Source organism: Electrona antarctica (genome assembly GCF_951216825.1).
Source record: "Electrona antarctica genome assembly, chromosome: 19".
Classification (NCBI taxonomy): Eukaryota; Metazoa; Chordata; class Actinopteri; order Myctophiformes; family Myctophidae; genus Electrona; species Electrona antarctica.
In genome coordinates, this window is record NC_136800.1 from 26286390 (window position 1) to 26304193 (window position 17804).

At 44.4% G+C, this 17804-nt stretch overlaps 2 protein-coding genes across 2 annotated transcripts in view; both read right to left on the reverse strand.

Moving 5' to 3' along the window:
• adcy8 (adenylate cyclase 8 (brain)) overlaps positions 1 to 17804 on the reverse strand; it is a gene marked incomplete at both ends in the record, with an annotated part of 127913 nt that overhangs the window by 47396 nt on the left and 62713 nt on the right. Inside the window, 3 exons of the mRNA XM_079529275.1 lie at positions 6869 to 7001; positions 8463 to 8603; positions 11828 to 11986. Of these exons, the coding sequence (XP_079385401.1) occupies positions 6869 to 7001; positions 8463 to 8603; positions 11828 to 11986 (433 nt within the window). The remainder of the gene's footprint in view (positions 1 to 6868; positions 7002 to 8462; positions 8604 to 11827; positions 11987 to 17804) is intronic.
• Positions 14488 to 16176, reverse strand: LOC306943734 (tripartite motif-containing protein 16-like; the record flags this gene model as incomplete). Its single annotated transcript, XM_079530266.1, has 1 exon — positions 14488 to 16176. One exon carries the CDS (start codon positions 16174 to 16176, stop codon positions 14488 to 14490), a length of 1689 nt encoding a protein of 562 aa, XP_079386392.1.

Here is a 17804-nt window from a genome sequence, read left to right on the forward strand (position 1 = left end):
GCCACGGAATGCAATACCCATTATCTGTTGTCACACCCGTTTTAACCGTCTGTCTGTGTCCCTTTTATGCCCATATGGAGATCTCTGTATGTGCCTGCCTGCCTGCCTGCCTGCCTGCCTGCCTGCCTGCCTGCCTGCCTGCCTGCCTGCCTGCCTGCCTGCCTGCCTGCCTGCCTGCCTGCCTGCCTGCCTGCCTGCCTGCCTGCCTGCCTGCCTGCCTGCCTGCCTGCCTGCCTGCCTGCCTGCCTGCCTGCCTGCCTGCCTGCCTGCCTGCCTGCCTGCCTGCCTGCCTGCCTGCCTGCCTGCCTGCCTGCCTGCCTGCCTGCCTGCCTGCCTGCCTGCCTGCCTGCCTGCCTGCCTGCCTGCCTGCCTGCCTGCCTGCCTGCCTGCCTGCCTGCCTGCCTGCCTGCCTGCCTGCCTGCCTGCCTGCCTGCCTGCCTGCCTGCCTGCCTGCCTGCCTGCCTGCCTGCCTGCCTGCCTGCCTGCCTGCCTGCCTGCCTGCCTGCCTGCCTGCCTGCCTGCCTGCCTGCCTGCCTGCCTGCCTGCCTGCCTGCCTGCCTGCCTGCCTGCCTGCCTGCCTGCCTGCCTGCCTGCCTGCCTGCCTGCCTGCCTGCCTGCCTGCCTGCCTGCCTGCCTGCCTGCCTGCCTGCCTGCCTGCCTGCCTGCCTGCCTGCCTGCCTGCCTGCCTGCCTGCCTGCCTGCCTGCCTGCCTGCCTGTCTGTCTGTCTGTCTGTCTGTCTGTCTGTCTGTCTGTCTGTATCCCTTTATGCCCATAGGAGCTTTCTACTGTATATCTGTCTATCATTGTCTGGCAATATATGGGCATAACATGGGGTGTTCTGTTGTGGAAAGTCCTTGAAGATGCTATCTTAGAATATATGTAGAGTTGTAGACATATTTGACAGTGCATAAACATAATTGCCTTCCTTAATGCATTAACGAGAGTAAAAAAAACACCAGCTGCTCACAGACAGCCTCTGCAGTGCTCTAACTGAAAGTGACAGGAGTCTGTTTCATTTCTATCCAAAAGCCCTTGAATATGACGGAATAAGATTAACCCTAGAACACTAAACTTGGGTGATTCTTCACCCGGACGATTATATTTTTGCAATTTTCATAATGTTGCTGATGTCTGAGGTGGGTGGGTCTTTCAGTACCTTCATGATGCGGGGTCATAGAAGGTACAGTAGGTTTGTTTCCCTGCCCACATCCCTGGTTTTGGTGGACCAAAGGAGAAGTTCCCAACTTCTCCTTTTTAGTAATATTTAAAAAATACGAAATCTATTTTTTGTTTTGAGTACCTCAAGTTGCCAGCATGTATTGCTGTACTGCAATATATTTTGATGAGAAATATGTTTAGAACAACAAGAACGCTGATTGTGATCCTGAGCTGATGGACTTGTTAAGACCACACGTTAGTCCGTTTTCAAATCTAAACGGTCCACAGAGTTCCACAGAGTTCCCTCACATTTGCACAAACTTTCAAACTGCCTTAATAGTAGACAAACCTAGACTGCAAACTAAAGCCATCATTGTGCATTACCTTTTCATGAACTAATTATGAGTTTTAATGCTATTCCTCGCTGCCACTATAGCTAACTCACTTTTCAATGGCTGTCATTACTTTGTTCTGCACGCCTGGGTGAAATCCGATTGTGTGTGTGTGTGCATGTGTGTGCGTGTGTGCGTGCGTGTGTGCGTGAAACGAAAAAGTAATTACTTTTTTTGTGATGACTTTTGGCTGTTGGACCAAATGGACCCTTACAGGTCTATAAGTCTTCACACTGAAACAAATGGATCCGTAATTACGGGTCCATTTGGTTCTATGAGTAGTTTTGGGAAAGGAGGGTCCGGCCGATAGTCAAACCTCAGATTCAAAAGGAGCAATGTAGATTCCGTCCTGGCCGTGGAACAACTGACCAGATGTATACTCCTGCAGGGATCCTGGTGAAGGCCTGGGAGTATGCATATCCGGTCTACATGTGTTTTGTGGATTTGGAGAAGGCATATGACTGGGTCCCCTGAGAGGTTCTGTTGGAGGTGCTGCGGGAGTATGGGGTGAGGGGGACCTTGCAAGGGCCATTTAATCTCTGTGCACCCAAAGCAAGAGCTGTGTCCGGCCAGTCCGGGTGCTCGGGAGTAAGTCGGATTCGTTTACGGTGGGGGTCGGCCTCCGCTAGGGTCTGTTTGTGATTTTTATGGACGAATATTGAGGCGAAGTCATGGAGGAGAGGGTATACGGCTTGGCGAGCTAAGGGTTGCATCACTGCTTTTTGCAGATGATGTGGTCCTGATGGCACCATCAGTCCAAGACCTTCAGCTCTCACTGGACCGGTTCGCAGTCGAGTGTATGGTAGGCTGGGATGAGGATCAGCATCTCCAAATCTGAGGCCATGGTTCTCAGCAGGAAACCAATGGATTGTGCAGTAGGAATGAGACATTAGCCCAGGTGAAGGAGTTCAAGTATTTCGTGGTCTTGTTCACGAGTGAGGGGAGGACCGAGAAGGAGATCAGCCGGGATATCGGAGTGGCAGGGGTGGTATTGCAGTCGCTGTACCGCACTGTTGTGACGAAAAGAGAGCAGAGCCAGAAAGCAAAGCTCTCTGTCTAGCAATCTTCGTTCCTACTCTCACCTATGGTCATGAAGTGTGAGTCATGACCGAAAGAATAAGGTTGCGAATACAAGCGGCCGAAATGAGTTTTCGCTGAGTTGATGAGTTGATGAGTTGGCTGGCATCCTTTAGAGATAGGGTGAGAAGTTCAGTCACACGAGAGAGACTAGTAGTATACAGTAGCTAAAGGAGCCAGCTTAGGTGGTTACGGGCATCTGGTTAGGATGCCTCTCGAGCGTCTCCCTAGGGAGGTCCTCGATGCACGTCCCACTGGGAGGACACCCCGGTGCAGACCATGGCAAAGTCACTAATGTTGCCCTGGAGAGGGAAGTCTGGAGTTCTCTGGTGGAGCTGTTGCCCCCGCGCCCCGAATTTGGATAAGCGGTTGAAGATGCATGGATGGATGTATGTACCGGTTTTGTATTTGTATAGCAGACGTGAAATACTCACACTGGCTTTACTTGAGTGTATCAATACTTTACTTGACCCCACTGCAACTCGGAGAATACTTTTTACGCCACTACAATTATTTGAAAACTTTAGTCACCAGTTACTTAGATTAATATTACAAAACATGCATTAACCAATTAAGCTCTATTTCATACTTTCTCCATTAAAAAATAGCAGTTCTAAAAGCTGAGCGATACATTCACGACAACGATGCATATTGAATAATTCATATTTGTTGTAAGCAAGTATTCGAGTGCATTAACTCAAGTAGAAATTTGACTGAACAACTTTCACTTGTAGTTGAATAATATTTGACCAGGGGTGTCTATATACTTTGACTCACATACTGCCCACCACTGTCCAGGACTGGGATGCCCAGAGCGGGGTTTCTCAAATGCTATATTTTCACTTCTATGATATCTGGAATTTATCAATATCACCCCAGTTTAACCACAATCTACATAGATCTCTTCTCCAAAAATAGCAGATCTCCAAGATTGTGATCTGATATTTTTGGTGAATGTTCCCCCCCATATATATGGTTGCTGGTGCTAAACGGGCTACCCATAAGTAGTTAAACGTCAAGAATAAAGTTATTTTAAATCCGTCCTACAATGGAAGCGGATATTCTCTCAAGTTTACTGTATCCTAGGGGGAAAGATTGACTGAAAATAACAGATCTATCGGCTATTTTCAGAGCACAACCAAACATAAAATTATTAAGTTCTCTTGTCAACAAGTCCCTCCCTAACATTTTTGTTGACAAAATTGTCAATATATTTATCATAGTTTTAGTCGTCATAGCATAGATTTTATTTTTGTTTTAATTCAGTTTACCCCAGTGAAAAAAGGTAGTCGACAAACTTTATTTGGCGTAGTTTTAGTCGACAAAATCCTGTGCCCAAAGCTGTCCCCTGCTGCTCTGCCAGTAAGTCAGACAGTCAGTACTAGAAAGGTAGAGTGGCATTAGTCCGACCATTACTAACACTATCCCAAATAGGGATGTGAATTATCGATTCATGCATTAATAGTCAATATTGATAAGTTGATAGTTGATAAGCAGCGTTTTTGTTAGAAATAGGGCTAACGCTCCGGTTCGGTCTTTATCCTTTATAGCTCTATGGGGCAGTCCCCACTAGGGAACCCCGCTCTGTTCCAGGAGTCCATCACACAACTAGAAGAGCTGTCGTTTTTTTATTCCTCTGTGAAGTTTAATGGGTCGTTTCAAAAGCAACGTCTCTGCCAAGAGTCTCTACCAGAATAAAAATACAAAATAAGGTTTACTGTCTGACACTTTTATAACAACATTGTTGGCTTGCACATAGTTTTATCATAGTTTACTTGTGTGGCCTGTGTTCTTCATTGCCGAAGGGAATTGTGTGAAACGTATAACTGGTGTGCTACAGTAGATATTGGAATGTATGTATGTATGTATGTATGTATGTATGTATGTATGTATGTATGTATGTATGTATGTATGTATGTATGTATGTATGTATGTATGTATAATGTATGTAACACACATTATGCCCTCTTTGTACAACAGCAGTACTGTATTGTTGCTGTCGGGCAGAAATGTCAACTTTATATGTTTTCTATTTATTTTCTGTATATTAATGCCCTGCTTCATCATACAAGAGTTTCACACAAAAGCGTGCGTGCGTGCGTGCGTGCGTGCGTGCGTGCGTGCACACACACACGCATTGCTGTCATTTCAAGCATAAAAAAATACAACTATAAGAATATAGTTACCTCCTGACTGTTTGACTGTTCACTTTTTTGTGTTTTATCATTTTTGGTAAAATTGTACATTTTATATTTATATTTTGTATTCATTCACACATCCATTCACACAGCCATTTACTCCTTCACACACCAATGTCGGAGGAATCTATGCAAGGCACCAACCTGCTCATCGGGAGCAGTTTTGGGTTCAGTGTCTTGCTCAATGACTCTTTGACACTAACCCAGGTGGATTGAACCGGGAACCATTCCGTGGCTCCCTCTGAGCCACTGCAGCGCCTGAGTGTTGATTTCCTTCAGCCCTACAGTATATGAAGTTTTGCCTGCTTAAACAATTGCAAAATTAATCCTAATATTTTATTATCTTTTTACAGTTTTTACTGTGGTATCTTTAAACAACAGTGTTTATCTAGTTTCAGTAAGTATTTATGGCCGGTTACTGTTTCGGAGCAAAATTAATGTATCCAGTGTACATTAAATGGCATCTAATCAGTGGCCTGGCGTCCACTCCCTGAACAGGGATGCAGTATTTTAGTTGAGTTGACAGGAGCTAAACATAATTTATCCTCCAACGTGTGAGAGGGCGTCTCACTGCCAAAAACAACACCAATACAAGCTAATCACTTCTTCTTGGCAACCATGCTATACTAGAATATATTACACCTCAGCAGTTCTTCTCCGCCCTGCTGTTACACCCAGGATAGTTTGACTCACGGACCAACTGGGACCGGTCATAGCACTTTGTTCAGAGAGTGAATGATAATCCTCTTTCCCTCTTCGTTCGCAGTCAGTCAGTCAGTCAGTCAGTCAGTCAGTCAGTCAGCCAGTCAGCCAGCCAGTCAGTCAGTCAGTCAGTCAGTCAGTCAGTCAGTCAGCCAGTCAGTCAGTCAGCCAGTCAGCCAGCCAGTCAGCCAGTCAGTCAGTCAGTCAGTCAGTCAGTCAGTCAGTCAGTCAGCCAGCCAGCCACCTCCTTCTCCTCCTCTGCCTGTTTCTGCGGGAGAGTCCGCCCTCCAGCTCGCACAATACAGTCCAATGAGCAAAGAGGAATGATGAACAGTCTCTCTTCAGCCAATAATAATTTAAAAGAAAATCACACTTGTGTGAAGTGAGCGGCACTCTTATTATCATACATCATCATACATCACATTCCGTGCTCAGGCAATCAAATCATCGCTATGGGGTCCACACATTGCCCAGCCAATCAAATCATCATTATGGGATACACAAACACACAAAGCTGGGCATAGGAGGGGCTAGCGCCTCTCAAACATCGCATTTGCAACTGAACGGACTGAACGGATCTTTTCGGGAAGTGACCTAGTTCATTTCGTTCACCAAAAATAACTGGTTCATTTGAGCCGTTCGTTCATGACCGACACAACACTACCTGCAACCACCCAGGGATGCTGATGTTCACGTTGTTAACCCATTAAGACCTGTCCTGAGACCGATTCTATAAATGTCTTAAATCCCAACAGTTTTCTAAAAAAACGTATGTTTATGTCAGTGGTGCTCAAACGATTTAATGTCAAAGTACCCCAAAATGATATGTATTTGGCCGCCGACACCCATCTCAAAATACGTTGTTCCAGGGACCCCAGAACCAAAACTTTGAGTTAAAAAGTATGCTTTAAAAACATATATTGAACGATTTGCACACATTTTAAGATTTTTCCAAAATAGCAGATCTACAAGTTTGCAGTGCGTCACAGAGTTTTGTCCAGTTTTGGACATGCGGCACGAAGTGATGCACTGTGGGCTTATCTTTTATTTTTTTAATAGCCAAAGTATGACTGAAAAAGGGGAGAGGCCGCACAGCAACAAGTTGCCTTCTTCAGGGAACCATTCCCTGAAGAAGGCAACTTGTTATCTCCTGCGGTCAGCACCTCCCCACTACTGGTGTGCGCTTCCTGTTTGTTTAAATAGCCAAAGTATAAAACAATGCGTTTTAGCAAAAATCTAAAATGACACAGATACTTTCCCAGTCTTAACAGGCTACGAAGGCCATTTTTGGCTTCAGTGCGACAAACACATGCAGATGAGCGGACAGGGTTTGAACTCACATGGTGCTTGCCCACGATGTTGTCGAAGGGAAGCTCGGGGCTCCAGGAGGCTTCGTTGAACGTGGCGCTGCTGGCCCGGCGGTCCGCCGAGGTGCACGACTCCTTCATGATGTCCTCTGGAAGAGACAGGAGGCTGTCCTCCACACAGGTGGGGAGGAATGCAATTAATGACATTTACCCAGTTGCATTCCGCTGCACAAACCTCTTATGTCTAGATATTCTAACTTGCTTTCCGAAATTACCATATTGTGCCGAATATATAGACTCTGATTATAAAACGACAGGGACTAGACAGGGACTAGACCAAATAGTCTAGTCCCTGTTTATAATACGACCCCGTTTTTAGGATATTTCCATTAGAAAAAAACGTATTATATTCAGCACAATAGGGTACGTCATAGGCCAGCCATATCTATGGATTTTAATGTTTGTATAAATTCCCCATCCCCGGCCAAGTCTATGGACTTTAATGTTTGTTTAGGACTACGTTGCCCTTTTTACTATTAACTATTCAAAAATGTATTATAATAGTAAGAAAAGGCAACGTAGTTTAGGAATTAGGTGTTTAGCATTGATGAAAATAGAGCCCTTAGTGTTTGTTTAGGCCAGTATTTTAAAGTTCTGTCCACTCTACATACCTCTGGTCATTTTAAAGTTCTGTCCACTCTACATACCTCTGGTCATTTTAAAGTTCTGTCCACTCTACATACCTCTGGTCATTTTAAAGTTCTGTCCACTCTACATACCTCTGGTCATTTTAAAGTTCTGTCCACTCTACATACCTCTGGTCATTTTAAAGTTCTGTCCACTCTACGTACCTCTGGTCATTTTAAAGTTCTGTCCACTCTACGTACCTCTGGTCATTTTAAAGTTCTGTCCACTCTACATACCTCTGGTCATTTTAAAGTTCTGTCCACTCTACATACCTCTGGTCATTTTAAAGTTCTGTCCACTCTACATACCTCTGGTCATTTTAAAGTTCTGTCCACTCTACATACCTCTGGTCATTTTAAAGTTCTGTCCACTCTACATACATTACCTCTGGTCATTTTAAAGTTCTGTCCACTCTACATACAGTACCTCTGGTCATTTTAAAGTTCTGTCCACTCTACGTACCTCTGGTCATTTTAAAGTTCTGTCCACTCTACGTACCTCTGGTCATTTTAAAGTTATGTCCACTCTACATACATTACCTCTGGTCATTTTAAAGTTCTGTCCACTCTACATACAGTACCTCTGGTCATTTTAAAGTTCTGTCCACTCTACATACCTCTGGTCATTTTAAAGTTCTGTCCACTCTACGTACCTCTGGTCATTTTAAAGTTCTGTCCACTCTATGTACCTCTGGTCATTTTAAAGTTCTGTCCACTCTACGTACCTCTGGTCATTTTAAAGTTCTGTCCACTCTACATACCTCTGGTCATTTTAAAGTTCTGTCCACTCTACGTACCTCTGGTCATTTTAAAGTTCTGTCCACTCTACGTACCTCTGGTCATTTTAAAGTTCTGTCCACTCTACGTACCTCTGGTCATTTTAAAGTTCTGTCCACTCTACGTACCTCTGGTCATTTTAAAGTTCTGTCCACTCTACGTACCTCTGGTCGTCGGGCTGCTTGATGAGGTACGTCTCGATGTTGTGCCGTCGCAGGAAGTCGTTGCGGTCCTTGCCGTGTCCTTCCTCCACCTCGTAGTCCCCGTTCAGACAGTCCAGAGCCGCCTTGGAGATGTGGATTCTCCTGCAAGATACGCCACAAGCAGAGGGTCATCGCCATGCTGGAATGTGGTGGACATTTTTGTCTAAATTACTTTTTCTTTTTTTGCTACAGACACGCTCAATTAACATAATACTCTTGTACCGAGCAGATAATCAGTGTGTGGACGTATCTTTAATTTTTAGTATTGATGCGCACTGGCCTACGCATCTGTTCATATGCTTTATCTGTAGGTGTGCGAAAGCAATTTTCTACAGTTCCACGGACATACAAAATGAGTGGACAATAATATTAGGAGAAATGCACAATGAGCTAGCCCTGAATGACCATAGTAATTTTTTATGAGCATTCTGCCCAGAATATTTGCTTGGTTATTTTTTGTATTATCAAATAATAATAATTAATTAATATCATTAATTAGTAATTACAATAATAATCCTGACATTACTTGTTCATATCGGGACATTTCTACCAGGCATGAAAGGCATGAAATATTGCTTCAACCACTCAAACCGACCTAGTGAACTGGACCTGGATTTCATTTTCATAGCCTTAGATAGGTCAGAGTGGAGGAAAGAGTATTGCAGATTAAACTGAGCATGGCTCACAGAATAATCAACAACGCAGTGCTGATCTGCCAAACGACTTCATCAAGGTCAGAGGTGTGGGTGGTTATGCCACAAGAGGAAGCTCCACTAATGTAAGTTCCTTCCAAGTTCATGACTAATATTGTATTGAGCAAAAGCCATTCCTGACCAGGGATATTTTACCTGCAGGCTTTAATGTTAGTTATTTAATTTAATTTAAAGGTTTCGTTTTCATTCATTTTTTTGTTTTTCTTTTAGGTTTTATGACCTCAAATACACCCACACAACCTGAACGTTGAACATTCAGACGATTTTCTGTGGCCTTCTGTTTTTTCTCTGTGTGTTCTGAAGCCTTTTGAACTGCAACGAAAACAGGCAAAATCCCTCAACAGTGACATCTGCTGGCAAATTGTTATGTCATATATGGGATTTGTGGACTGTTATGCAGCCATTTTGGTGTTAACTTATAATTATGCTATTGAAAAATAGCAGATCTACAAGCTTTCTGCGCTACAAGCTTGGAGATCTGCTATTTTTGAAAAATCTTTGCTTCTGGGGGGTCCCTGGAACAACATATTTTGAGATGGGGGGTTGGCGGCCAAATACATATAATTCTGGAGCACCTTGACATGAAATAGTTTGAGCACCCCTGATATAGAAACATAGGTTTTTTCAGAAAATCTCATCTCAAGGTGTTGTTACATTTCTACTATTTGGTGTTTGCTCCTAAGCAAAGACTGACATGGGATCCATGGCATTCATTCATGCTCATCTGTTGCCGTGTCGCTGTTGAAGTGTTGATCAACACACTTGTTGACGTCATCAAGCATGCATCCGGAGAGCGAGAAAATGAAGGAAAATAAAGCCCAGGCCGGGTTAAAAAAAAAGAACTTGCAGGCCTGGGCCATGGCTCAGTGGTTCAGGCACCTCTGCTGGTAATCCAGTCTGGCAGTGTGCCGCGGGTTCGACTCCCGATCCAGACGGCCCTTACTGCATGTCTTCCCCCCATCTCTATCCCCATTTCCTGTCAGCCTACTGTCTGTCCCTCCATAAAAAATATTAAATAAAGGCGAAAGCCACAAAAAGAACCTTGCAACGGATTGATCAAATGGTTGGAAATAATGTATTTTCTCCCCCATTACAAGCAGACATTGTATGAAGAGAGAAGGACACTTGGTGGTTTCTTGTAGCTTCCCATGCAGTTGATGAAGACAGCTCAACTTGGATAATATAAGCTTTGTAGATGTTGTAGCAAGCTACAAACATTGGCCGTCATTTTGTATCTTCACATCGCTGGCTTCCATTGACAATGATTGGTAGCTTGTAGCTTTGTATCTTCATGTTGCTGGCTTCCATTGATAATGAATTGTAGCCTGTAGCTTTGTATCTTCAATCTTCATGTTGCTGGCTTCCATTGATAATGAATGGTAGCCTGTAGCTTTGTATCTTCATGTCGGTGGCTTCCATTGATAATGAATGGTAGCCTGTAGCTTTGTATCTTCATGTCGGTGGCTTCCATTGACATGAACATCCGTTCCATTGAATGGTAGCCTGTAGATTTGTAGCTGCCGGTGTGAACACAACATACAGTAGCTGACTGCTGCATTCACACTGTCACTGGCAGATGCAAAAGATTCAAAGATACAAAGCTACACAACATATGTGTAGCTTTGCATCTTTGTAGGCCTACCTGAAGTTGAATCTAGCTACAACGTTACAACGTTTTTGTAGCTTTGTAGTCAGATGTATCTTTAACCACTTCACTCATTTTCAACTTTATTATTGGTCCTCACTAATGTCACTGCCAAATGTATCTTTCGTGTGTATCTTCATGCAATGAATGGTGTATTTGCATCAGCCTGTGTGAAAGCAGCATTTACTGAACTTTTGTGAAAGTGAAATGATTGCTCATTACGAACACAGTCCCACTCCAGCTGTGTGTCGCTCTCTTTGTTCTCCGTCAGCATTGTGCTCAAGCCACCCACTGAGCAACACAGTGACCTTGTGTGACCTTGTATCAGCACCCTGCTTAGAAGTTTACACTCCTATTACCACAGAGGCCTCAGGTAATTTCAACAGTCATTGTTTTTTTTATCAAGCAGCTAATTAAGTTGATCAATTGCTTAATTAATTCATGTCCACAGAGTATACACAAGGTCCGGCACCGCCCCATTGCACCGGATGAGAAGATATGTTCTCTATGTGTCAGTTTCACATAATATACAATAGCTCCAAAATCCATGGGGAGGCGTATAATTGAACACACAGTACATTACACTATAGATGTAAAAACACCAGTGTTACATTGCACTGTTGACTGATATTGTCATTCTCATGGGTGAGGAGAAAAAAGTAATTGGAAAAAAGATGGTCCCTTCATGCATTAGACATTAGACAATATCAGTCACCAGAAGCAGGGATGTGTGTTTCATGAGTCTAACATTCCTTAAAAGGACAATATCAGTCACCAGAAGGATCTTATAAAATATCTAAATATCCAATCAAGTCTGTCTGTAGTGCACACAAAACCCTGAGTAGACCTTAAAATGGCCCCAGAAGTGTCTGAAAGATGAAATAGAAATAATCTTTATCTAGGAACAACATCCTTGCCGATGTTGTTCAACAACGAACACCACTAGTGTCGGTTGTTTGTGGACTCACCCGGGGATTCCTCCGGACTCCAGCTTGTTGGCGATGTCCACGTCCCACGACCAGACGTCAAACTGCCACTTCCTCAGTCCCAGCACACCGCACAGCACCGAGCCCGAGTGGATCCCAATACGCATGTCGATGTCGTGTTTCGTACGCGATCGGACGTACCTGGAAAAGGACAGAAAATCGTGGTTTGGGGACAGCGTTTGGAATTTGTTCATGTGCACAACGTACAGATGTGACATCAAGTCTATATGGACTTGTTATGTTTGCTTTAAGCAAAGAGTCGGAGCCAATCACTGTGATTTTCAACTCTTGGGACTGAACAGTGAAATCCCAACCGAGTGTACAAATTGAACCATAGTGTACAAAAATGTCCATAACAGACCTGTAGGTGGTACCTAGAGCAAAACCAGATTTAGTAGAGGCATCTCTTTCTTTCTTTTTTTGACTGCTTGTCAGTTGGATTGTTGTGTGCGTGTGCGTGTGTGTGTGTGTGTGTGTGTGTGTGTGTGTGTGTGTGTGTGTGTGTGTGTGTGTGTGTGTGTGTGTGTGTGTGTGTGTGTGTGAGTGTGTGTGTGTGAGTGTGTGTGTGTGTGGGGGGGGGGGGGGGGGGGGGGTGTAATGAGTTAAACATTCACCAGACATAATGATAATAATACAAAAAAAAGAAATAACTAAACATTAGCAATGAAATGAAGACACTATTCCACAACCATCTATATCTCTGTATCTCTGTCCTGCACACTTTTCACACCAATTACAATTTCTCATTTCATACTCGAATTTCGAATTTCATACTCAAATGACCAGAGTCCAATATTACACCCGAGACAAAGGATGACCTATATGGTGTCACAGTGACAAATTGTTTCGGTTGGGCACAAACCTCTTATCTCCATTATTTCACTTTGTAATTTGTATTATTTTTTAAGCATGCATCATACTACAGTGTCACACAAAAGTAGCAAAATGTGGTAAGCTTGTAGATCTGGCATTTCTTTTGCCATTTCTGATTTAGTCTTTTTGTGAAAGTGGTAACCCACTGCCTGCCAGGATTAATTCATCTATTTACATAGCGTACAGTTGATTTAAAGGATAATTCAGCTTTCTTTTTTAATGTTTGTTTTATTTCAATGTTTGTTTTAAAGCTAACCATCACATAAATTCAGTTGTTCATGAGATGATGTATGAAGATGTATAATGATAAGAGCGCCCCTCACTTCACACGGGTGTGATTTCTTTTATAGTTGTACAGTCGGTTGGGTGTTATTCGTTTCATAAAATGACCACAATAGAGACAAGAGCCTTTTTTTGTGATTAATTCATTTTGGCACTTTGAATTGGCTATAATGTGCTTTTAACTGTTGCCAATATAGTATCCTGACGCTGATCGAGGGTTGGCACTCTCCTTGAAGTCATTCAATGGCAGTGGTTCTTGACCTTTTTCTGGATCAGGGCCCGCTGGAACATTCGAAAGTGCGTGCACGGCAAACCCATCTACTTGTCATCTGAACACGGCCGCACCAGGCCATGGTTCAGTGGAGATATGGGTGGGCCACATGCATATCTGAACACGGCCGCACCAGGCCATGGTTCAGTGGAGATATGGGTGGGCCACATGCATATCTGAACACGGCCGCACCAGGCCATGGTTCAGTGGAGATATGGGTGGGCCACATGCATACAGAACATGCTTGGTTTACTGCTCAATCAATCAATGATGTTCTGCATTTGATCAGTGGAACTAACGTAGTATAGAATTAAGAGGTGACTGCTAGCCACCTTCCAGTGACACGTGATAGCCACCTTCCAGTGACACCTTGGGGATATGTCTAACCTCTTCTGACATACAGTAGGAGAGGTTAGAACACATTACATTATCTCCCATCATACTGTATATACATGTTACAAACACGGTGTGACCGGGTAATGATTCCATTGTGTCTGCTTCTTGTCCAGATCAGGGAGATCAAAATTGACCCTGTAACACTGACAGTATACAAATGGAACCAAAAGGACCCATACGGTCAGAGTTATGGCCAAACCACACCAATGATTCGCCATGCACCTCCTTACAACATGCAACTACCTGCGACAGAATGGTGCTTTAACTGGACATATATCACACACAAGCACCGAGGTGCAACGAATATCTGTTACCACTGCAATGATTCTTGTGACTTGACGTAAAGCGACATGCATGCACACACACACACACACGCACACACGCAAGCACGCACACAATGCAACCTCAAGGTCAAATAAGAGGAATAAACACACACACACTGACACACACGTGCGCGCACACACGCACACCAGAGCCGGCTAGTGTGAGAGAGACAGAGAGAGAGAGAGATAGAGACAGACAGACAGACACACACACACACACACACACACACACACACACACACACACAGATAACTTGGATGGGAGCTAGCGTCCCCATGCCAATAAAGCTCCTTTGAATTGAACCACTCGCGACACAATGCAACGGCATGCGCCGTGCGCCGACGTGCAATGGGACATATCAGACCGCTGCGATGACCGCTATAACGGTTTTGTTGCGTCTTAAATCATTGGTGTGGTTTGGGCTTAAGGTCCTTGAACTTTTATACAGTTTGAGAAGCACTGATCTAGAGCTTAGTGTTTGACCAGTAGGTCACGCTCTATGGCCTGGCAATGTACTTGAGGTCACACAATTCAACAGTGTTGTCAAATGATCTAACCACAAATCCAGGATGGAGAGGCTGGGTGAATGTGGTCTGGACTCTGTGGAGGAGTGTCACGGTGTTAGAGACATCATAGAAGGCCAGAGTACCTGCACTGTGGTCCAGGTACACTCCTACTCTGAATGACACGGGGCCATTGATTTTGTGATCAATGTTTCCATGTCGAAAACAATAATAGCCATTATAACACCGCAAAGACCAAGATTTATCGTTGTATCCAAATTGACAATCACAATACTTTCCTGTTCTGCCGATGTCTTTATATGCGACCGCTATTTCAGTGCTGTATCCACTCCAGTCTACCTCCCAGTAACAGCGTCCAGTCAGACCCTCTCTACTCAGAACCTGATGCCATTCAGTGAATCTCTCTGGGTGATAAGGATGGGATGGGCCTTTGTACACCTTGGTTGCTTTTCTGTTCCCTTTGGACAGAGATAGTTGTTGTTCTGCTGTGTTTGGATCCAGTGTGATTGGACATGAATATTTTAAAAACTCAGCCCTGGTCTTGGGCTCTGGTGTTGACAGTAAAACATCCACTCTGTTCACTGCATCTGAGACGTTTGCCCCCTCCTCTTTCAGAATCCCCTCTAGTTTGTCCCTCACCTTTGACACAGCCACGGTCACATCTTCAAAGTATCTCAGAGGACGGACGTTGCTGTTGACTGGGTGTGTAGATTCACATAATCTTGATAGGGAGGTGTAACCGTCTAGAAAATGGATGTGATCCTCTGTGTGTGAGAGCTGATCCAGCTCAGCATGTCTCCTCCTCAGGTCAGTGACCTCCTGCTTCACACGCTTCCTCTGTTCTTCAACACGACTCACTTTACGTTTCTGCTGGTCTCTGATCAGTTCCCTCACCTCAGATTGTTTCTTATCAATGGAAGAGTTCAGCTCAGTAAATACGGTATCACTGACGTCCACTGCTCTATCGGCAGAGTGATTGATGGACTCAGCCTCCTGGTGAAGCACCTTCACGTCTTTCTCTCTCTCCTGGATTCTCTGCTGGATGTTCTGCTGACTCGTATGAAGCTCTTTCTGCCTCTCAATCCTTTCTGCTGCAGCTGAGATCGTATCATGACCTTTGTGTTCCTCCACTGAGCACAGAGAACAGATACACTGCTGATCAGTACGACAGAAAACCCTCCTCACCTCGTTGTGGTGAGAGCAGATGTTCTTCTGAATCTTGCTGGAGGCTTTAACCAGCTTGTGTTCCTTAAGGGCAGGAGATTGATAGTGAAGCTGCAGGTGAGTGTCACAGTAAGAGACCAGACACTGAAGACAAGTCTTCACAGCTTTCAGTTGTCTTTCAGTGCAGGAATCACAGGCCACATCTCCAGGTCCAGCATAGCACTGATCAGGAGGAACAGCTATGAATACAGGAGTCTTCAGGCTCTCCATCACCTCAGCCAGCATGGTGTTTTTCCTTAGAACAGGTCTTGGGAAGAACATCTGTCTGCACTGTGGACAGCTGAAAGTCCCTCTTTGATAATCCTGATTCCAGTATTCCTCAATACACCTACTGCAGTAGTTGTGTCCACATGGAATGCTCACTGGATGCTTCAGCAAATCCAAGCAGATAGAACAACAGAACTTTATCTGGTCCAGTTTAACTCCCTGTTCCGCCATTTTACAACCGACAAGGCTGAGTTTACTTCAATGTTGCCTAAAAATTCAAACCTGTAAAAAAACTTGATGAATGACACCTTCATTATTTGACACTTGATTTAAAAAGCAATGGCATGTTTGTGATGACGACATTGGCCAGGTTTCCCAAAGAGATTTTAGGTTCTGCGTAGCTTCCGCACGTGCGTAAGAGCCTCCTAAGGTAGCACGTAGCAGCAAACCCCTTTCCCGAAAGCTACGCAGTACCTTTATTAGTAGCAGCTGGTTCTCATGAGCAAGTCGTTACGTGCGACCTAACTGGCTAGCACTGTGTCCCGCGTCCCATTCTGTATATGTGCATGCTCATATATGGGCATAGTGGTCAGATCGGCATTTCCGGACAAATGGATCTCCATAATAAGGGCGCTATACTAGTGTCCTTCTGTTTTTCTGCTATTGTGGGGAAAGCAAATCTCACGGTTCCCTCCTCTGTGCATACATCCATTTCTCATATTTTCTTTATGCCACCATATCATTCTCTCTCTCTCTCTCTCTCTCTCTCTCTCTCTCTCTCTCTCCCTCTCTCTCTCTCCCTCTCTCTCTGATCTCTCTCTCTCTCTCTCTCTCTCTCTCTCTCTCTCTCTCCCTCTCTCTCTCTCTCTCTCTCTCTCTCTCTCTGATCTCTGATCTCTGATCTCTCTCTCTCTGATCTCTCTCTCTCTCTCTCCCTCTCTCTCTCTCTCTCTCTCTCTGATCTCTGATGTCTCTCTCTCTCTCTCTGATCTCTCTCTCTCTCTCTCTCTCTCTCTCTCTCTCTCTCTCTCTCTCTCTCTCTGTGACACATTTAGGGCAGAGCGTTACGTCAGCCAGGCAGACAGAACGGAGGCCTAAACGGGCAACGCCTCCGGCCCTCCACGGAGAACAAACTGTCTGCTGTGCCACTGATGACCTGATTGCACAGCTAGACGCTGTCTGTCTGACCGTCAGTTGATCGATCACTCAATACGTTGATGTTTGCACTTTATCTCATGTACGCTGGCACTTAATCTCATATACATACCTGCTGCTATGTGGACCAAAGTGCTACCACCTTTGTGGATAACCGTATGCACCTTACTTCTAACCTCAAGGTTCAAGGTTACTTTATTTTGTCTCCCAGGAGAGGAATTTGTCTTGGACACAAAGACCTGCACTGCAGCATACATACAATACATGCAAGACAATAAGGTACACAGTGACTCATATGAATAATAAAGAAACACCAAAGCCAACATACCTAGTCCAAAAAACAACAGCACCGTAGCACCACCTCAAAGACTTCTACCCCTACCCCGTCTGCCCCCGTTGAGGGCTCCGTTAAGGAGTGTGATTGACAAAGGGACAAACGAAGGACTCAGTGCTTCTTCCTATTATTTTTCCAAGCATGGAACTCGTACCTCGTACCTGATGGCATTGACTACTCAGGTTATAGTACATGTGAGCGGTCAGACACAATTTTCTTAGCCTGCCCGATGGTGGCTTGTACCTCATGTACTGTACATACTGCATCAGCTATGCTATGTGTATATTATGTACATGACATCTGACCTCTTCTTCCCCCGTCTGACCCACGCAATAAAGTAAAGCAGTGGAACACAATGAGCTCAAAGAGG